The following is an 18,302-nucleotide window of genomic DNA, read 5'->3' as shown; positions in this document are numbered from 1 at the left end:
AATCTTCCATTTGGTGGAGTGGTTGGCTGTTTATTCAAATATTTTCTTTGGTATAAATGTGGGCCGAAGCCCAACAAATCTACACTTCTTTGGGTTTATGCACAATTTGAGAGTCCTGGAAGAACAAGGAGGACAAAACATTGACCGCTCTGCTACTAAACACTAGTAAATGTAGTGTGTTTTTCTCTCTGGAGAAAGTGAGAGAACAAAAAATGGTGGTGAAGCGGAGCCAAGCGCATTTGAACAAGGATTCAAAGGTGGAAGTTTGCAGCAACGAAGACGGGTACCAAGGTGCATGGTTCCCAGCCATAATCCTTGACCCACAACCCTCAGATGGCACACCAAAGAAGAAAAGGAAGAGCCTTGTTGGCAACTCAAGCAAGGCTCTGGTGCAGTACGAGACTCTGGTCTCCGACGATGACCCAAACAAGCCACTCACTGAGCTCGTTGACGTGTGCTCCATCCGGCCAGTGCCTCCTCCTGACAATCCTGACCAGCCCTTCGAGCCCGCAAACGTCGTAGATGCCTTTTACCGAGAAGCTTGGTGGGTGGGGGTTGTGATGAGGTTTGAGGATGAAAAGTATACGGTGGGTTTCAGAAACCCACCTGATCTGCTTGAGTTAAGGCGCTCTGAGCTGCGGCCTCATTGGGATTTTCTGGACGGCGTATGGGTTCGAGCCCAGAAGGAGGTACTAGTTCTACATTTTAATAATGCATGTGGGTTTGCTTTTTAATACAGGATTCGTACTTGGTTTCAAGATTTAAGGACATGCAGGTTGTTTATTGTACATTGGCCTTGCCTTTGTTGCTCTGCTTTTAGATTCTTATTTTTTCCTTAAAAAGATTTCTATTTTCCTAAAAAGATGATCTTTTTATGTTGCAAGGCCAACGAGCTCAGTGAGTATCATTATCCGTGTTCATGTTTTTTTAATACCAGTTGTCATGAGTGTCATTGGTTCACATGTTTATTCTATCGATTTTCCTGAATTATCAACCAAAGTTGTTATTTTTATTGCTTGTTGTCCTTGGTCCGAACCAGTGCTTGATATCAGGTTTGTTTGTGCTTTCTAATTTTTTTTTTGGGACTTCTCTGATATTGTGGTGTTTGTTAAGTAAGTCCCCTTCCCCCTAATCGTATTTGGGCAAGTTAAGTTAGACGGTTTTATTGTGAACACAATCTTTTGCCATGAATTAAATGATTACTAATTGTGTGAACATTTGTAGTTTTGAGTATTTAAGTGCTATAGATGGCCAATGATGCGTTAGCCACAGCATCTAGCTAGTTCTGATGCAGTCTTCTTCTCAATATAGATATTTAACTCAAAAGATTTTTTTCTTTCATGTCTTCTTTTGTTTTGTTTTTTGTATTTCAAATAAGGAACTTGTGATTTGTGGAGTTTTCAGTTTGGATTTATTGAGGTCTTTACTTATATATTTGCAAGTTCATGCCTTTTCAGTTCATTCATTTATCTCATTTGCAATGTGTCTGGATTCCTATTTTGAGGGATGATAGAAATTTCTATATGCTGTGCTTCTAATAGAAAGAAAACTGATATTTCTCACCAATGGTTCATAGAGGATGGCGGGATCATTTTTCAGCCCTGGGACAGCAGTGGAAGTGAATCTCTACAAAGAACATCTATTCTGTGCTTGGTTCCCAGCAATTTATCTTGGTGAACTAGGGGCCAACTATTTCTTGCTTCAATATAAGAGCTCAAACAACTGTGACGTTAAAGTGGTCGTAGGTGGCAAACAGATTCGGCCTCAGCCTCCAAAGTTGGCTGAAAGAGATTTTAACTTGATGGAAAAGGTGGATGCATTCTTTGATATGGGTTGGTGGGTCGGAGAGATTATAAAAGTTCTTTCAGGAAAGAAGTATGTGGTCTGTTTCAAATTGACAAAGGAGGTGAAGCAATACAGTCAGTCAGAATTGAGGCGTCACATGTACTGGACTGATGGAAGATGGGTTACTATGATCAATGGAAAACGGGTTACTATGATCAATAGAAACTGGGTTACTATGATCAATGGAAACTGGGTTCCTTACTTTAAGGTATGTATATTTTTCTCTTGTTTAATGTTGGGAAAAGGGCCGGGGGGTGAGGGTGGTGTCATGACTTGTTACTTTATGGGACATGATGGCAAACATGGTTGGATCACCCTGTCTTGGAAATATAATAATTAGGATGCAATTTTATAAGATAAGTTTAAGTTTCTATGTAGAGAACATACATGGGCTCAAATTATTTGTGGTGGCTAAATTTTTGGCCTTTAGTTTCAGGAAGGTCACTTTAGCAGGGATTATGAAGTACGATCAAAGCGTGCATGCGAGAGTTCCAGGAGTTTTGAGTTAGCTGCAGCACTTGAATGTTCAGGTGCTACCAAGGATATTAATGAAGAAAAAACACCTTGGTTGAGGATTTTGTGGAAGAATCAGTCGGAGGACTTGAGTCCTTGCATTGATAAATCACCTTACGGAAAGACCAAAAAGAAACTAAAAATTAATCAGAAACCTAACGATGATGCAACCATTTTAGGTCTTTCCAAGAAGTTAATATGGGGACATTCAGAAGACTCCTTATCTTTTGCACTATTATTTCGAAGGAGCGAAGAAGCCCCAGTTAGAGATGGTGTGGTAAATGAACTCTCACAAAAGTGTTGTTGGTATATATTCTCCTATTGCTGAGTGTTCCTTCAGGGTAAACAAAATCATGAGTCAAGTCTTCCCTCTCCGAACCTCATTAACTTGCTCTCTATGAATTTATAAGTTGATAGCATCTGAGACTGCCATTTGAAAATAAGAAGTGCTATATACAAAAAATGCAAGAGATGCATTATTTTTTCCTCTGGTTTTGTTTCTTCCTGAGACCTGATGGTCCTGATTAGAATGCATTTTATTCCTATTGCAGAAGACTAAGCAACAGCAGGTTGGAGGACTGGACAATCAAGCAATAGTTTCTCTTAAACGAAAAGGTAAAGTACGGAATTCTCAAGGTGATATCCCTTGGCTAAGAGTGAGATATGAGGGGAGGGGCAGGCTACTGAAATTGCCTGGTGAAAAAATCAATAGCCAGAGCCATCCACACTGTTTACATTACATGATATTATTTCTATATTAACATTGTATGATCCACATAAAACAAATGCGTATAATTTTTTACAGTCAAGAAGGGCAGTGAAATAAGAAAGGCTGATGAAGAAAATGTTGATGATGAGTATGGAGTAGATAACATTGAATCTTCTGGTACAGAGTCTAAACTAACAAGGGGATCTCATGCTGACGCATCATGTCTGCTCCCCATGGAGGTATGTCTGAAGCCCGTATGCTCTGTTTCTTCTCTATCTCTCTACATATCAAAACTGCAGTCTACATTAGGCTTTGGGGTAAAAATGCAAGACCAGTGTGCTTTCTATCAAACAAATGTAAGACCAAAATGATGACAGGGAATAAGACTTTTCTGTTCTAAAGAAAGGGATGATTCTCCTGTTAGTTAACTGGGTACATGCTAATTTGGTGATTAAAGTAGCCATGGTTTGAAATACAGAGTGGTATCTTATTTATTTATTTATTATTTAATTTAAATAACTTATATATTAAAAAAATTGTTTGAAATAGTGTTACATAAAACAAGAGAGCTCAATTATACCTCAAAGAGTGCTGTAAAAGTGAAAGGAAGGACTAAGATGGCCCGTGCCCATAATTTTAGGAATATTTATTGTTGACCTTATTAGAAAAAGACAATTATTAATATGGTATTTTATTTTAATTTTGTCTATAATTAATTCAAAAAATGTGTTCAACTTTACTTAATGTCTGGAATGAGTACAAATTTGGAGGCATCCTATTGAGATTTATTTCCCTCTAACCCAAATTTGTTGATCATGATATTTCTTATTAATTCATTCAGGAGGTTGAATGGAATGAAGATGGAGCGAGCAGTGAATTGCATGTGATAAAAAGGTTGGAGTGGACAGGTATGAGTGGCTAACAACCTGAATTAAGCACAATGGAATAGAAGACTTGTAGCCTTGATAAGTTCTATTTTTTTCAGGTGAGAAGCACAATGGAACTGGAGTTGTTGCTCAAGTTGAATTGACTAAGACTCAAGTTGCGAATGATAATGGTATGGTACATCACAACCTGGAAAAACCTTTAGTTTATGGAAAAAGAATAAAGGAACTCATGTGCAATTTAATTTGAATGCTCTCTTCCACTGTTAAGCTTTTGCTTTTTTGTTTTATAATTTTTGGCCGTGAAAAAAGATACAATTTAATTACAACATTTATGGATGATTAGGAAAATGAAATTGGAAGAGTCAATAAATAGAGGTAGTGAAACATAATTAAGAAAGAATGATTTTGCATTTAAAGGAACACAGACTTTTGGTAACACTTAGTGTAGATTCTGCAACTGAATCATGTGTGAGGGAGCAACATTTAAATCCCTTAATATTTTTCTTTTGTTAAAATGGGCCAATAAGAAAAAGTACAACATATTGGTAGACGAACAGAAAAAAATGTAAAAATATAAAATTGGGATGTACTTATCCATTTCTCACTTTTTTTCCCTGTTGGTAGTAATTTTAATCTTATTTATTGTTATCTGTGTAGTATAAAATTCATACCTTTCTTAAAATCTCAGGTTCTGAAGATGCAATGTCCGAAGCAGAAACTGAAGATTCTGCAATGGATATTGAGAAAATAATAGAGGGCTTAAATAAGCTATTGAGAAAGTTTTCAAAGTATTGTTTTGGTTTTGGTTTTGGTTTGTTTGATTAACATGAAGGTTTGTTCTAGGTAACCCTACTGGGATTCCAACAAACAAAATGAGATCGGAAGAAGACAGGTTGAAACTGGGGTAACAGGTGACACTGAGCAACAAGACAATCCACTTTGCCTTTCTGAAAAGTTCTCCGGTTGGGAAAAAAATTGTAACCATGGATGTATACTGTTAGACTTAACATGATAGGGATATGCTTATCCTTTTTCTTGTTCTTTTTCCCCTTTGGAAGTACTTGCTTATCCTTTTCACTTTTATCTTGTGTTGTATTAAATTTGATGTCTTTCTTAAATTTGCAGGTTCTGAAGAAGCGATAAGAGAGACGGAAACTGTGGATTCCGCAATGGATTACTTGACAAAAGAAGTTCAGGTGACTGTGACCGGAGTATCTGCAACACCATCTGCCCATGATCAACCTTTATCAGTGTATGTAGATGAAATGCATTCTATAAAAGCCAAAGAGTGCTCAAGTAAGCTATTGTGAAAATTTTCAATGGATTCCTTTGGCTGTAGTTAGTTTGACTAATATCAAGATTGTGTTCTCTAGGCAACCCTGCTGGGACTGCCAAGCAACAAAATGAAGTTGAGCAACAAGACAGTCCACATTCGCCTTTTGTGAGAAGTTCTCCATTTTGGAAAAGTATTGAATCCATGGAAGTATTCCAAAGATTTCCGCAAAGGCCACATTTTCATCCTCTGATGAACTGTAAAGCGGTTTGTCGCGAAGGATCCGCTCTTGGAAATATGATAACCTTTGCCTCTTTGGTGGAGAAGACTTCCAAGTTGCAAGTTGGCGATCCTAGAGACTTATTTGATAGCAACTTGGAGGCACTGGTTGACTTGGAAATGTTGGGATTTGATGTTACGGCAGTACGGCATCGTTTGAAGGAATTGATTGAAATGAAAGTTAAGTTGGGTCAGCTTGAGAACCAATCAAAAGAAGTTGACATTCAGATCACGGAGTGTACTTTTGACAGAACCAGAAACAATGAAACAATCAGTCGGATTGATAAGGAGATCAAGGACTTGAAGGAAAAACGGGGGACCCTGATGTCAATCAATGTGGCCAAAGGTTCTGAAATTAGCAAGTTGCAATCAGAACGCTAATGCTATCACTGAAGGCATTCAGAGCATCCATCGTGATTTTGAGAAATTAGCTGCTGCAGCATGGTGATTGTTGTGATTCTGATGGATGACATCCTTTAGATTACCACTCCCTTTGCTAACCTTGGGCACTGATATATAATCTCTCCCTTTAGATTACCTCTCCCTTTGTTAACCTTGGACACTGATATATAAAATCTATACCCTTCTGAATGTAATGAGGGACGTGATACCAAACTGTTCTGTAGTTTATTAGAATGCTGGTAACAGACAATTATCTGTATGTACTACAATATCCTGAGTGTTATGAATGTGGGCCGAGGCCCAACAAAACTACACCAATAGAGCTTTGGGTCTAGGGACAACCAAAACATCGAAATTCCAATCCAACAACTCTCAGTGGGAGAACTAACGCCTGTCGTTTCCAACGAAACTTGATCTACACGACAAATCGTTTAAATTTTACGATCCGTCGTTTACCCAGAGATATGAGGGTCTTGAAGCGATGAAACGTTTATGATCGAAGGACAAAAAAAAAATCCTACTTTTCTCCCAAAACTAGACCTTGACCTTGACCGCTCTGCTTAGACACTACTAAATAAATATAGTGTGTTTGCCTCTCTGGAGAGAGTGAGAGAAAACAAGTAAGAAATGGTGGTGAAGCGGAGCGAAGCGCATTTGAGCAAGGATTCAAAGGTGGAAGTTTGCAGCAACGAAGAGGGTTACAGAGGTGCATGGTTCCCTGCCATAATCCTTGACCCACAACCCTCAGATCTCTCAGCGAAGAAGAAAAGGAAGAGCCTTGGCAACTCAAGCAAGGCTCTGGTGCAGTACGAGACTCTGGTCTTCGACGATGACCCAAACAAGCCACTCACTGAGCTCGTTGATGTGTGCTCCATCCGGCCCGTGCCTCCTCCTGACAATCCTTACCAGCCCTTCGAGCCCGCAGACGTCGTAGACTCCTTTTACCAAGAAGCTTGGTGGGTGGGGGTTGTGATGAGGTTTGAGGATGACAAGTATACGGTGGGTTTCAAAAACCCACCTGATCTGCTTGAGTTAAGGCGCTCTGAGCTGCGGCCTCATTGGGATTTTCTGGACGGCGTATGGATTCGAGCCCGGAAGGAGGTACTAGTTCTACGTTTTAATAATCCATGTGGGTTTGTCTTTTTACACAGGATTTGTACTTGGTTTATGCTTGCATGCGCTTTCTTTTGTTTGTTTATGAATTTTCTTTGGAGCTTTCTACCATTGGTTTTCATGATTTAAGAACATGCAGGTTGTTTATTGTACATTGGCCTTGCCTTTGTTGTTCTGCGTTTAGATTCTTCCTTTTTTCCTTCAAAAGATTTCTATTTTCCTAAAAAGATCATCTTTTTATGTTATTGCACTTTTTAAGAGCAGTTTATCCGTGTTCATTTTATTTTTTAATACCGGTTGTCATGAGTATCATTGGTTCTCTTGACTATTCTATTGATTTTCCTGAATTATCGACCAAAGTTGTTATTTTATTGCTTAGGGAATTGATGATGTGATGATCCGAACCAGTACTGGATATCATGTTTGTTTATGCTTTCTAATTTTTTTTCTTCTGGGTTTTGTGTTTCTTAAATAAGCCCCCCCTCCCCCTAAATCATATTTGGGCAAGTTAAGTTAGACGGTTTTATTGTGAACTCAATCTTTTACCATTAATTGATGAAATTTTACAGAAAGCAGATACTTTTAGTAATCTGTCTATCAGTATCTATTTACTTATAAAAAGATCCATGGTTCTGCGTTTGCTATCTTTTTCTTTCTAAAGGAAAAAATGGTGTACTAAAACTTGAATGATTATTAATCATGTGAACATTTTTAATATTAAGTATGGCACTAAAACTTGGGGTATTTCAAATTAGGAACTTGTGATTTTCTGTAGTTTGAAGTTTGGATTTACCGAGGTCTTTACTTATATGTTTGCAACTTCGTGCCGTCTCAGTTCATTCATTTATCTCATTTGCAAGATATCTGGTTTCCTTCTATTTTTGAGATATGATACAAATTTCTATATGCTATTCTTTTGAGAGAAAGAAAACTGATCTTTGTCACTAATGGTTCAAAGAGGATAGAGGAGACAATTTTCAGCCATGGGACAGCAGTGGAAATAAATCTCAATGAAGACAATCTATTGTATGCTTGGTTCCCAGCAATTTATCTTGGTGAACTAGGGGTTAACTCTTTCTTGCTTCAATATAAGAGCTCAAACAACTGTGATGTTAAAGTGGTTGTAAATGGCCATCAGATTCGGCCTCAGCCTCCGAAGTCAGGCAAAACAGATTTTAACTTGATGGAAATGGTGGATGCATTCTATGATATGGGTTGGTGGGTCGGAGAGATTACACAAATTCTTACAGAAGAAAAGTATATGGTCCGTTTAAAATTCACAAAGCAGGTAAAGGAATGCAGTCCTTCAGAATTGAGGCCTCATGTGGAATGGACGGAGAGAGGATGGATTACAAAGATCGATGGAACATGGGTTGATTGCTATAAGGTATGCATATTTTTCTGTTGTTTTATATTGGGAAAAAAGAGAGAGGGAGAGGAGAGGGGGTTGCACGGTTGTCATTGCTTGAGTCTTTGTGGGTATAGTTGTAACCATGTTTGAATCACCCTATCTTCGAATTATAATCATTAAGATGCAATTTTATCTGGTAAATTTAAGTTTCTATGCTGAAAAGCATACATGGGCTCAAATTATTTGTGGGTGGTTAAAGTTTTAGCCTTTCGTTTCAGGAAGCTCACTTTAGTGTGGATTATGAAGTACAATCAAAGCGTGCATGCGAGAGTTTCAGAAGCTCCAAGGTCGCTAAAGCACTTGAAAGTTCAGGTGCTACCAAGGATAATAATCAAGAAAAAACAGCTTGTTCAAGGATTTCATGGCACTTGAGTCCTTGCATTGATAAATCACCATATGGAAAGACCAAAAAGAAACTAAAAATTAATCAGAAACCTAATGATGATGCAACAATTTTACGTCTTTCCAAGAAGTTAACAGGGGGACATCCAGAAGACTTCTTATCTTTTACACCATCATTTTCAAGGAGAACGCGAGTTAAAACATCAAAAAGAGAAGCCCCAGTTAGAAAGGGTGCGGTAAGTGATCTGTAAAAACAAATGTTGTTGGTATATATATTCTCCTATTGCTGAGTGTTCCTTTGGGGTAAAAAAACCATGACTCAAGTCTTCCCTCTCAAAACCTCATTAACTTGCTCTCATTCTATGAATTTTATAAGTTGATAGCGTTGATTGCATCTGAAGAGTGCCATTTGAAAGTAAGAAGTGCTATATATACAAAAAAGAAAAAGAAAAAACAAAGGGATGCATTATTTTTTTTCTTCTCTGGATTTGTTTCTTCTGACACCTGATGGTCCTGATTAGAATGCATTTTATTCCTATTGCAGAAGACTGAGCAACAACAGGTTGGAGAACTGGACAATCAAGAAATCATTTCTTATAAACATAAAGGTAAACCACAAAATTCTCAAGTTGATTGCCCTTGGCCAAGAGTGAGACATGAGGGGAGGGGCAGGCCACTGAAATTGCCTGGTGAAAATATCACTAACCAGAGGCATATATCCACAGTGATTAACATTACATGATATTATTTCTGTATTAACCTATTCATTGTGTAATCCACATAAAACAAATGAGTATAAATTGTTGCAGTCAAGAAGGGCAGTGAAATCGAAAATGCTGATGAAGAAGATGTTGAAGATGAGTATGGACTGGACAACATTGAATCTTCTGGTATAAGGTCAGATTCTGAGCTAACAGGGGGATCTCATGCTGGAACATCATGTCTGCTCCCCGTAGAGGTATATCTGAAGCTTGTATGCTATGCTTCCTTCTGTATCTCTTTACGTATCAAAACTGCAGTCTGCATTAAGCTTTGGGGTAGAAAGGTCAATATGATGACAAAGGAATAAAACATTTATGTTCAAGAGAAAGGAATGATTCTCCTGTTAGCTAACTGGATACATGCTAATTTGGCAATTAAAGTAGTCATGGTTGAAATACAGAGTGGCCTCTTTTTTTTCTTTTTAATTATATATATATATTTTTATATAGCAGTGTTACATAAAACAAGAGAACTTAATTGTACTTCAGAGGTAAAAGTGAAAGGACGGACTAAGATTGCGCATGCCCATAATTCTAGAAATCTTTAATATTGATAAAGAAAAAACAATGATGTTTTATTTTAATTTTTTCTATAATTAACTCAAAAAATGTGTTCAGTTTACCTAATCCCTGGAATTAGTATGGATTTTGAGGCATCCTGTTGAGATTTATTTCCCTCTAACCCAAGTTTGTTGATCATCATATTTCTTATTGATTCATTCAGGAGGTTGAACAGAATGAAGATGGGGTGAGCAGTGAAATAAAAGGAAAGGGAAAACTGGCTGAATATCTTGTTGAACTCCCAAAAGATCCAGCAACAGGTGTGTATAATGTGTCAGAGCTACACTATTCTCAATAGATGTGTATATTTTGAAAATCTGATTTGTAACAGTATATGGGTGAGGATCGTAATGGCGTTGGATCTTTTGCTGCAGATCATACGAATGATATATTTGAATTGCCTGTAATAACAATGTGGGATTTGACAGGTATGAGTAGCTAACAACCTGAATAAAGCACAATGGAATAGAAGACTTGTGGCCTGAATAAATTCTAATTTTTGCAGGTGAGAAGCTCAATGGAACTGGAGTTGTTGCTCAAGTTGAATTGACTAAGACTCAAGTTGTCAATGATAATGGTATGGTACATCAGAACCTGGAAAAAAACCTTTTGTTTATATAAAAAGAATTACAGGAACTTGTGTGCAATTTAATTTGAATGCTCCCCATGACTGGTATGCTTTTGCTTTTGTATTCTATAATTTTTTGCTGCGAAAAAGATACGAGTCAATTACAACATTTGGATGAGTGATTAGGAAAATGAAATTGGAAGAGTCAATAAATAGAGGTAGTGAAACATAATTAAGAAACCATGATTTTGCAGTTCAAGAAATACACTGATTTTGGTAATACTGAGTGTAGATTCTGCAACCGAATTGTGTGTGAGGGAGCTACAATTAAGTCCTGTAAGATTTTTCTATTGTCAAAATGAGTCAATAAGGAAAAGTACAACATATTGGTAGACGAACAAAAAAAAGCAAAATAATTGGGATTTACTTATCCTTTTCTCACTTTTTAAAATGTTGGTAGTAATTGTTTAATCCTATTTATTGTTATCCTGCATAGCATAAAATTCATACCTTTCTTAAAATCTGAGGTTTTGAAGATGCAACGGTCGAAGCAGAAGCTGAAGATACTGCAATGGATGTTGAGAAAATAATAGAGGGCTTAAGTGAGCAATTGAGAAAGTTGTCAAAGTATTTCTTGGGCTTTGGTTTGTTTGATTAACATCAAGGTTGTGTTGTAGGTAATCCTGCAGAGTTTTCCAGGAAACAAAATGAGGTCAGAGGAAGACAGGTTGAAACTGGTGTAACAGGTGACACTGATCAACAAGACAGTCAAACACTTTCCCTTTTCTAAAAAGTTCTCCAGTTGGGAAAAAATTTGAAACCATGGATGTATTCAAAGTGTTGCTAGAACAAAAAAAAAATGTTAGCTTAACATAGTGATATGCTTTTCCTTTATTGTTTTTCCCTTTTGGAAGTACTTGCTTATCCTGTTCTCTTTTATCTTGTGTTGTATTAAATTTCATGTCTTTCTTAAATTTGCAGGTTCTGAAGAAGTGATGAGAGAGACGGAAACTGTGGATTCCGCAATGGATTACTTGACAAAAGAAGTTCAGGTGACTGTGACTGGAGTATCTGCAACAGCATCTGCCCATGATCAACCTTTATCACTGTATGCAGATGAAATGCATTCTATAAAAGCCAAAGAGTACTCAAGTAAGCTATTGTGAAAATTTTCAATGGATTCCTTTGGCTGTAGTTAGTTTGACTAATATCAAGATTGTGTTCTCTAGTTAACCCTGCTGGGACTGCCAAGCAACAAAATGAAGTTGAGCAACAAGACAGTCCACATTCGCCTTTTGTGAGAAGTTCTCCATTTTGGAAAAGTATTGAATCCATGGAAGTATTCAAAAGATTTCCGCAAAGGCCACATTTTCATCCTCTGATGAAGTGTAAAGCGGTTTGTCGTGAAGGATCCGCTCTTGGAAATATGATAACCTTTGCCTCTTTGGTGGAGAAGACTTCCAAGTTGCAAGTTGGTGATCCTAGAGACTTATTTGATAGCAATTTGGAGGCACTAGTTGACTTGGAAATGTTGGGATTTGATGTTACGGCAGTACGGCATCGTCTGAAGGAATTGATTGAAATGAAAGTTAAGTTGGGTCAGCTTGAGAACCAATCAAAAGAAGTTGACATTCAGATCACGGAGTGTACTTTTGACAGAACCAGAAACAATGAAACAATCAGTCGGATTGATAAGGAGATCAAGGACTTGAAGGAAAAACGGGGGACCCTGATGGCAATCGATGTGGCCAAAGGTTCTGAAATTAGCAAGCTGCAATCAGAAGCAAATGCTATCACTGAAGGCATTCAGAGCATCCATCGTGATTTTGAGAAATTAGCTGCTGCAGCATGGTGATTGTTGTGATTCTGATGGATGACCCTTGAGATTAGCACTCTTTTAGCTATCCCTTGAATGGTTTGGAGCTAGGTTTGTCCATGGAAACTGATATATAATATTTATACCCTTTTGAATGTAATGTAATGATGGAAGTGATGCCAAACTGTTGTAGTTTTTTGTAACAGATATGTGCTCTAGAATGCTGGTAACAGTAATCTGTACTACCATATCTCAAAACATATTTATAGACCGGTTTACTTCCTATATCACTCTCTCTTGGTTTCCTATAAAATGTCCTGTCCACAATTTTTTCCTGGTAGAAAAACTTCAGGTTCCTTTCAGCAAGTTATGAGCTTTTTATCTGCTAGAGAGGCAGATAAACAGCATCGGTGGTAAAACTAGAAAAGTTAAAATTAAGAAAAAACTAACTTTTTAAGTAGGGCTGAGGTTGCCCTTCAGCTTTTAAGCATGAAATTTGAAAGAAGGTACGCGTCCTTGGAAAGCCCCATGACGCACTTCAAGTTTTCTATTTAGAAAGTAAATGGCCACCATCCACATATCGATAATGACGCGAAAGAATATGAACTTTTCCACTTAACACTGCCAAAGAATCATGGTGCTCAACCTAAACAAGTTAAATAACCATTATGAACAACCCAGTACGTACAATGAAAACAGGGCTTTTGGGAACTGGCCTGTGTTTTTTTTACCTTACAAGGGGAAACAACACTGCCTGGACCCCTTTACCTTTCTTCATCAAGAGAAGCACCTTTGCAGCTAAAAGATAGATCATTCCTCCTTGTGGACTTTGAAGCCATATATTCTCCGAACATAATTCTGACTTGCTTTCTGCGGTTTAAGATGGCTGTAGGTCAAGAAAAAAAGGTGAGGAAATGTGGTTCCAAAATATGCCCCATCAATTTCTAAGAGTGTTTGTCAAGGAAACATTGAAAAACTGCTGTTCAACAAAACATAACTGAAGTCATTTGCAAAAGTCATACAGATTTTATTACAAGGATACGATCTTGGTGTTTGGATTGTGGGGCATAAATGTCTTCACACTTAGGACAGTAGATTTTGACAGTGCTTAACCTTGGGATGTCTGACTGGCCAACAGGCAGACATCGTTGTTTATTGCAGTGAATTCTTGGACATCTGCCAAAGTCATAGTTCCTGTACTTCTCCAACTGAATTGCACACTATTGCATTAGGAAGCCTGATATCCAACATCATGAAAAAACCATATAAAGTTGCATGGTTAAACACCTTACCATTGCAGACAATCCTTTGTTAGTAGCTATGTATCTGCCATGAATTAAACCATAGAGCATCTCTGCTGCGGATTCGATCACATTGTTCTGTTCATCATCAGTTAAAGTACCATCTGTTGTTGATCCCAATGGAGAACAAATTATTATTCATGTTCAAACAGCATTTCTTACAGGTTACATAAGAAGTTATTGATTTCATATTGCAGATAGGCAAATATCTTACCATTGGACGACTCAACATCCAAAATTAAGTCCAGTGCATAATCATAGAATGGGACTTGATTTCTTAAACCAGAACGGTTGAAATCATCCAGGATGTAGTCATCGTCCACTTCACAAAAGAATTCATTCCCTTTCTGATTGCAGAACCATGATATCCAAGATGTATCTTCATCATCAAGGCATCTAACATCTGAACCTTTGCAACTTGTTCCAGCTGATTCCCCTGCACAATAAATAAATAAATAAATAAACTATCTGAAAGCCACACAATAAAGAAAAGAAAACTATAAATATATTCAGCAAGAATGTAACCTTGATATGATCAAAATGAGAACCAAAATTATTAAACTAAGATGGGCTAGAGAGAGAACTCTATTTCAACAAAAGATTATTTGGCAGCATGACCACTTAGATGAGAAAAGTCAATAGCTTGACACCAAACACAGAACCTCTTCAAGATATGTACATGAATTAGTCTGCCCAAACAAGTTTAAAACTGATTAGATAAAACATACGAGGAAGTCGAATAACTTCAATAACAAGCCTCACAAATCAAAAGACAGAGTAGAAGAGCAAGTACCTTTGTGTAAAAACATCATAACATTGTGCCAAAGAAAAAAAAAAACACCATATCATAACGTAACATTATACATATGAATTACAGCAAAACCCCAGTATTAGGAAAATAATAATAATAATTATTATATATGATAATATGATGGATTGTTATGAGGTTTATCATATAATAAATGCATGTTATTATGCATTGAAAGTGAAACTGACCCTGATCATAGGATGCATCAATATTGCGATAATTGGCAGCAAGTGAGGTAGAGGTAGAGGGAGCCAAAGACTTGTCTTTGAGTCGATTGGGATTCAAAGCCGGTTCAGAACGTGATCTAATTACACCTCGCTCATCTTTATTTTTCATACTCTCTCTCTCTCTCTCTCTCTCTCTCTCTCAAATGTAATGCACCACTAATTAACCTTCAAATCAAAGTTTGGATTTTTCCTACACTCAAGTTTGGATCATGCATCAATGGCGATTTCAATGTACATTTGGATCTGCCCTGCAGTGGCAATCAAAGAGAGAAGACAAAAAGAAAAAATGGAACAAAAAAAACTTTTATTTATACTTTTTTTTAACAAAGTAATATTATAAACTATTATAATATACGGAAGGAGACGAATCAAAAAATTATATGAGTCGGTTGAGTTGATAAGAATTGTTCTATTTACTATCAAGGTCTAAGTTTGAGTCCTCTTACGGAATAAATAAATACTATTAAGTAACGTTATCTAATGAGAATACGTTACATTTCAAGTAAAATAGGATCCTTTATAAGTTAATTTGGGCCTACCATTAAGGGTAGTATTGACTTTTCAGTTTTGCAACATGTAAAAGTTTTCGATTGATATGTGTTTGCCTAAGCTGTGATCCCTTCCGACATCAAATCCAACGATTAAAAATCATTCCCAGAGTCAGATTACCGTTCGACGAAACGATCTGACCAAGATAGAGATGGGAGAGATGAGATCGACGGCAGGAGAAAAGGCTAGGCTTTCTCCGTCCTCGCTCCTCTCAAATGGCAACAAGCAAGAAGAACCATGGGAGTGATGGGAGCTCACACATTTTCAACTCTAATCCCATTTGACCACAACCCCACCAATTCGTTGTCTTTTTGTTTGGTAAGCCTTCCAATTCTCTAAATAGCGAGAAATTCATAAAGCAAAAAGAAAATTTTGATTCTGACATCAAGCAGTTGAATTGAAAGAATAAAGTTTTAATCTTGTAGAAAAATGCAACCATTGACTACACATGTTTGGAATTTGAAGCAGCCGGAAACCCTTTTTTGCAATATTGAAAATAACCAATTCACACAAAGGTAGAAATCAAACGAAAAAAATTATGTTTCTTTATGGAAAAACATTGTTGGGAGAGAAAAGAAGTTAAGGTTTTTGATGTTTAGTGAATGTATATTTGTGTATGCCAATGTGTATAAAATTTTGTCTGGTTATGCGTTTTTTGTCTCATAGTAGAATTGTGTAATATTTAAGGACTTGTAGGGATTCCGTGATTGATTTTTTAGTCTGTCAATGTAGTTTCAAGGGAGTTGCTAGGGGGAGCTGGGGTTTGGGGCAGAAATGGGGTGTATCCGGTTGACACCGAAATTCTGGGGCCAATCTCTTCTTTATGCAAGTCAGGTATGATAATAGAGTAAACATGTTATAGATGTAACATCCATGGCTAATGGGTAAAGCTCAATTTTTTGGTATGTAATCATATGGATGGCATTGAACTTCATAGAAATTTTTTGATAAGAAAGTAAGTTTTCAAGCATTGGATATGGCATTTCATTTTCTTAGTATAGTCTTTCCATAGCTTAGCTTTGAAGCCTGGTATCCAAATGTATGGTATCCCCTCCTCCTGCTTTCCTCTTCTCTCCATTTTACATTATGATTGCGATCAGGCAATTAAGAGTCATGAAGACTGTTATGTGTCCACCACATAGTTAGCTTGAATATATATATATTTTTTTGGTTACAGTAGTTAGTTTGATTATATAGTACTTAGTGTTTGGGGTTGAGGATGTTAACAGGGTTATAGATGGATATTGCCTTCATCCCCTTTCTAATTCTTTTATCATTAATAAATTATGTGCTTCTTACCACCAAAAAAAAAAAAAAAACTGACTTAGTTTGAGGTTGTACTACGTGCAATTTAGTTTCACTGTGAGTCTAATAGTTCACTATAAAATACTGGAGCCTGTTGCATGTGGCCCCATCCATGTATGCACCCTCACACAACACTGACAGAAAGGCAGGCATATGCGCTCATATGACTTATGATCACATTGTTGTGGTGTAATTGTGGATTTATTTTTTCTTTCATTAGGCAGATAGTGGTCAGCACTGCAAGGGATGTAGATTTGGTTGGTCTAATGGTAGGTGCATAGAATAGTGATAGTTTGTATGTCACACCGTTTTCTTTTTGCCTTTACGTCATTTGCTTTGTACCACTGGGAAAATAGGATTGCAACTCCAAATAACTAAAATTTATTCAAATAGGATTGTGACTTCTTAACACACATTCACCGCACTAGTTTATTGTTTTGTTTTGTCCCAGCAAGGAAAGTTCAGACATACCATCTTTTGATCATTGATGAATCATAAGCAGGTAGGATTTTGGCCTCAAAATGATTTAGTTGTCTTTATCTGTTGCTCTTTCCTTTATAACTTGTGATTCTTATTTCTTCAAAATTACGATTATTATCTGCACCATGCAGGTTCTTATGAAGGCTTGAGTATTTAACTGGCTAGGGGAAGAAAAAATTCATACGCAAGTTCAAGTAGCATTTAGTGCATATCTCACCACTCCCTTCGATGTGATCAAAACAAGATGTCAAGTTCCCTGATCAGCCTTGAGGTATCAGTTATGTTTTGTGGTTGATATAATTATAGTTAGTTTCAAGTAACTTTCAGTTGTGAGTGTGGAACACAAGCTTTTGCAAGCATCACATGCTGTATAATGTGTTGTTAGTGTACTTATTGTTACCTGAATAAGGCTCGACAAGTCAGCTGTTGTGCATATGAACACTGATCACATAGGTGCACAGGCACAAACACCATTTATATTCTGTATCATGGAACAATCCTTTTGCTGTTTTATCTATGCACCCTTGACTACCATTTTGTTTAAATATTGTCACATAACAGAGTAATTTTGTCTTGTGGACAAAATTGAGGGGCTATTATCAGAAAATATACGTTGATTGTTATTTCGAACTGACCTTTCAAACGTCTTTGCCAATTTCAATTTTTTATGTTTGATATGGGCATCACATTCATGTGTTGCATATGGTTGTATTACTCATTGGCCGACAGTTGGATGTGATAGCAAAAGAATTTTCTGATTTCAATCTATAACGTTTGGTGTGAACTTTAGGTCGATGAATGCTTGGATGCAATTCGTAGCCTGTGGATGGATGAAGATGCCCAGGGGATGTTCAAAGATAGCAGTCTTTTGGATTACACTCTATAGTCCAGCTTCCGCTCTTACTTTTGCAGCATTTGTGAAAGACCATTCCAAAGGACTGAGAAGAAACAGGAAGTTGCTAGCATGTTAGTAGAGAAAAAGGATCGCCTTCAGATGGGCATGATAAACTTGCACTGATGAACTAGGGCATTTCCATTTCCCATGTTTTCTCTAGTTTGTTAGCGACGGAACTAGCAGATTAGCGAGGGCACTTTCCCCGTTTGGGACCATAAAGGTAAAAAAACCGTCATATCGTCGTAACAAATCAGTAC

At 37.1% G+C, this 18,302-nt stretch overlaps 3 protein-coding genes, 1 long non-coding RNA gene and 1 pseudogene across 17 annotated transcripts; 4 read left to right on the top strand and 1 right to left on the bottom strand.

Annotated features, from left to right (window-relative positions):
* The first annotated feature begins 86 nt into the window (after positions 1-86).
* LOC103333120 (DUF724 domain-containing protein 3-like) lies at positions 87-4,803 on the top strand. 5 transcript variants are annotated; one of them, XM_089052031.1, is made up of 8 exons: positions 89-689; positions 1,577-2,053; positions 2,282-2,635; positions 2,910-2,973; positions 3,164-3,306; positions 3,909-3,975; positions 4,053-4,124; positions 4,643-4,803. In XM_089052031.1, exons 1-8 carry the CDS (start codon positions 213-215, stop codon positions 4,777-4,779), a joined length of 1,791 nt encoding a protein of 596 aa, XP_088908157.1. In that variant the 5' UTR covers positions 89-212; the 3' UTR covers positions 4,780-4,803. The 5 variants fall into 5 exon arrangements, with proteins under 5 accessions (XP_088908160.1, XP_088908157.1, XP_088908158.1 ...); XM_089052032.1 differs by having other exon boundaries at positions 2,276-2,635; positions 3,251-3,306; XM_089052030.1 differs by having other exon boundaries at positions 2,276-2,635.
* Positions 4,802-6,102, top strand: LOC148917463 (DUF724 domain-containing protein 1-like; annotated as a pseudogene). The gene is made up of 3 exons (XR_016126894.1): positions 4,802-4,943; positions 5,080-5,250; positions 5,328-6,102. The product of XR_016126894.1 is annotated as a DUF724 domain-containing protein 1-like (transcript).
* Positions 6,103-6,314: 212 nt separating this feature from the next.
* LOC103333121 (DUF724 domain-containing protein 3-like) lies at positions 6,315-12,793 on the top strand. Of its 4 annotated transcripts, none has more exons than XM_089052029.1 (12): positions 6,315-7,009; positions 7,980-8,408; positions 8,651-9,010; positions 9,319-9,382; positions 9,584-9,732; positions 10,260-10,356; positions 10,471-10,524; positions 10,602-10,673; positions 11,201-11,266; positions 11,342-11,410; positions 11,646-11,816; positions 11,894-12,793. In XM_089052029.1, exons 1-12 carry the CDS (start codon positions 6,536-6,538, stop codon positions 12,517-12,519), a joined length of 2,631 nt encoding a protein of 876 aa, XP_088908155.1. In that variant the 5' UTR covers positions 6,315-6,535; the 3' UTR covers positions 12,520-12,793. The 4 variants fall into 4 exon arrangements, with proteins under 4 accessions (XP_088908155.1, XP_008234137.1, XP_008234138.1 ...); XM_008235915.3 differs by having other exon boundaries at positions 11,192-11,266; XM_008235916.3 differs by lacking the exon at positions 11,201-11,266.
* A 28-nt stretch (positions 12,794-12,821) lies between these two features.
* On the bottom strand, positions 12,822-15,063 carry LOC103333158 (putative casein kinase II subunit beta-4). Of its 2 annotated transcripts, none has more exons than XM_008235951.3 (5): positions 14,778-15,063; positions 13,996-14,217; positions 13,773-13,885; positions 13,523-13,688; positions 12,822-13,424 (listed from the first exon to the last, which is right to left on the bottom strand). In XM_008235951.3, exons 1-5 carry the CDS (start codon positions 14,923-14,925, stop codon positions 13,291-13,293), a joined length of 783 nt encoding a protein of 260 aa, XP_008234173.1. In that variant the 5' UTR covers positions 14,926-15,063; the 3' UTR covers positions 12,822-13,290. The 2 variants fall into 2 exon arrangements, with proteins under 2 accessions (XP_008234173.1, XP_088908161.1); XM_089052035.1 differs by having other exon boundaries at positions 13,224-13,366; positions 13,503-13,688.
* A 353-nt stretch (positions 15,064-15,416) lies between these two features.
* On the top strand, positions 15,417-18,163 carry LOC103333122 (uncharacterized). Of its 5 annotated transcripts, none has more exons than XR_016126590.1 (6): positions 15,417-15,683; positions 15,791-15,880; positions 16,098-16,199; positions 16,891-17,172; positions 17,282-17,421; positions 17,941-18,163. It is a non-coding gene; the product is annotated as an uncharacterized LOC103333122 (long non-coding RNA). The 5 variants fall into 5 exon arrangements; XR_016126592.1 differs by having other exon boundaries at positions 15,419-15,683; positions 17,122-17,172; XR_016126591.1 differs by lacking the exon at positions 15,791-15,880 and having other exon boundaries at positions 15,420-15,683; positions 16,891-16,939; positions 17,122-17,172.
* Positions 18,164-18,302: the final 139 nt, after the last annotated feature.

Source organism: Prunus mume, linkage group LG5 (assembly GCF_029339155.1).
Source record: "Prunus mume cultivar Tortuosa linkage group LG5, ASM2933915v1, whole genome shotgun sequence".
In the NCBI taxonomy this organism is placed as follows: Eukaryota; Viridiplantae; Streptophyta; class Magnoliopsida; order Rosales; family Rosaceae; genus Prunus; species Prunus mume.
Note: the sequence above shows the minus strand (reverse complement) of the source record. Positions and strands in the feature narration are given on the sequence as shown.

What these genes read in the sequence shown, in the direction of transcription:
- LOC103333120 (XM_089052030.1), top strand. Translation starts at nt 213, where the DNA reads ATGGTGGTGAAGCGGAGCCAAGCGCATTTGAACAAGGATTCAAAGGTG. An exon ending in AAAAAGGTTGGAGTGGACAG is followed by an intron (nt 3,976 to 4,052) that starts GTATGAGTGGCT and finishes TATTTTTTTCAG; the next exon opens with GTGAGAAGCACAATGGAACT. An exon ending in TCAAGTTGCGAATGATAATG is followed by an intron (nt 4,125 to 4,642) that starts GTATGGTACATC and finishes TTAAAATCTCAG; the next exon opens with GTTCTGAAGATGCAATGTCC.
- LOC103333121 (XM_008235915.3), top strand. Translation starts at nt 6,536, where the DNA reads ATGGTGGTGAAGCGGAGCGAAGCGCATTTGAGCAAGGATTCAAAGGTG. An exon ending in TCAAGTTGTCAATGATAATG is followed by an intron (nt 10,674 to 11,191) that starts GTATGGTACATC and finishes TTAAAATCTGAG; the next exon opens with GTTTTGAAGATGCAACGGTC. An exon ending in GGTTGAAACTGGTGTAACAG is followed by an intron (nt 11,411 to 11,645) that starts GTGACACTGATC and finishes TTAAATTTGCAG; the next exon opens with GTTCTGAAGAAGTGATGAGA.
- LOC103333158 (XM_008235951.3), bottom strand. Translation starts at nt 14,925, where the DNA reads ATGAAAAATAAAGATGAGCGAGGTGTAATTAGATCACGTTCTGAACCG. An exon ending in GGATGTTGAGTCGTCCAATG is followed by an intron (nt 13,886 to 13,995) that starts GTAAGATATTTG and finishes GATCAACAACAG; the next exon opens with ATGGTACTTTAACTGATGAT. An exon ending in ACAAAGGATTGTCTGCAATG is followed by an intron (nt 13,689 to 13,772) that starts GTAAGGTGTTTA and finishes TGTGCAATTCAG; the next exon opens with TTGGAGAAGTACAGGAACTA.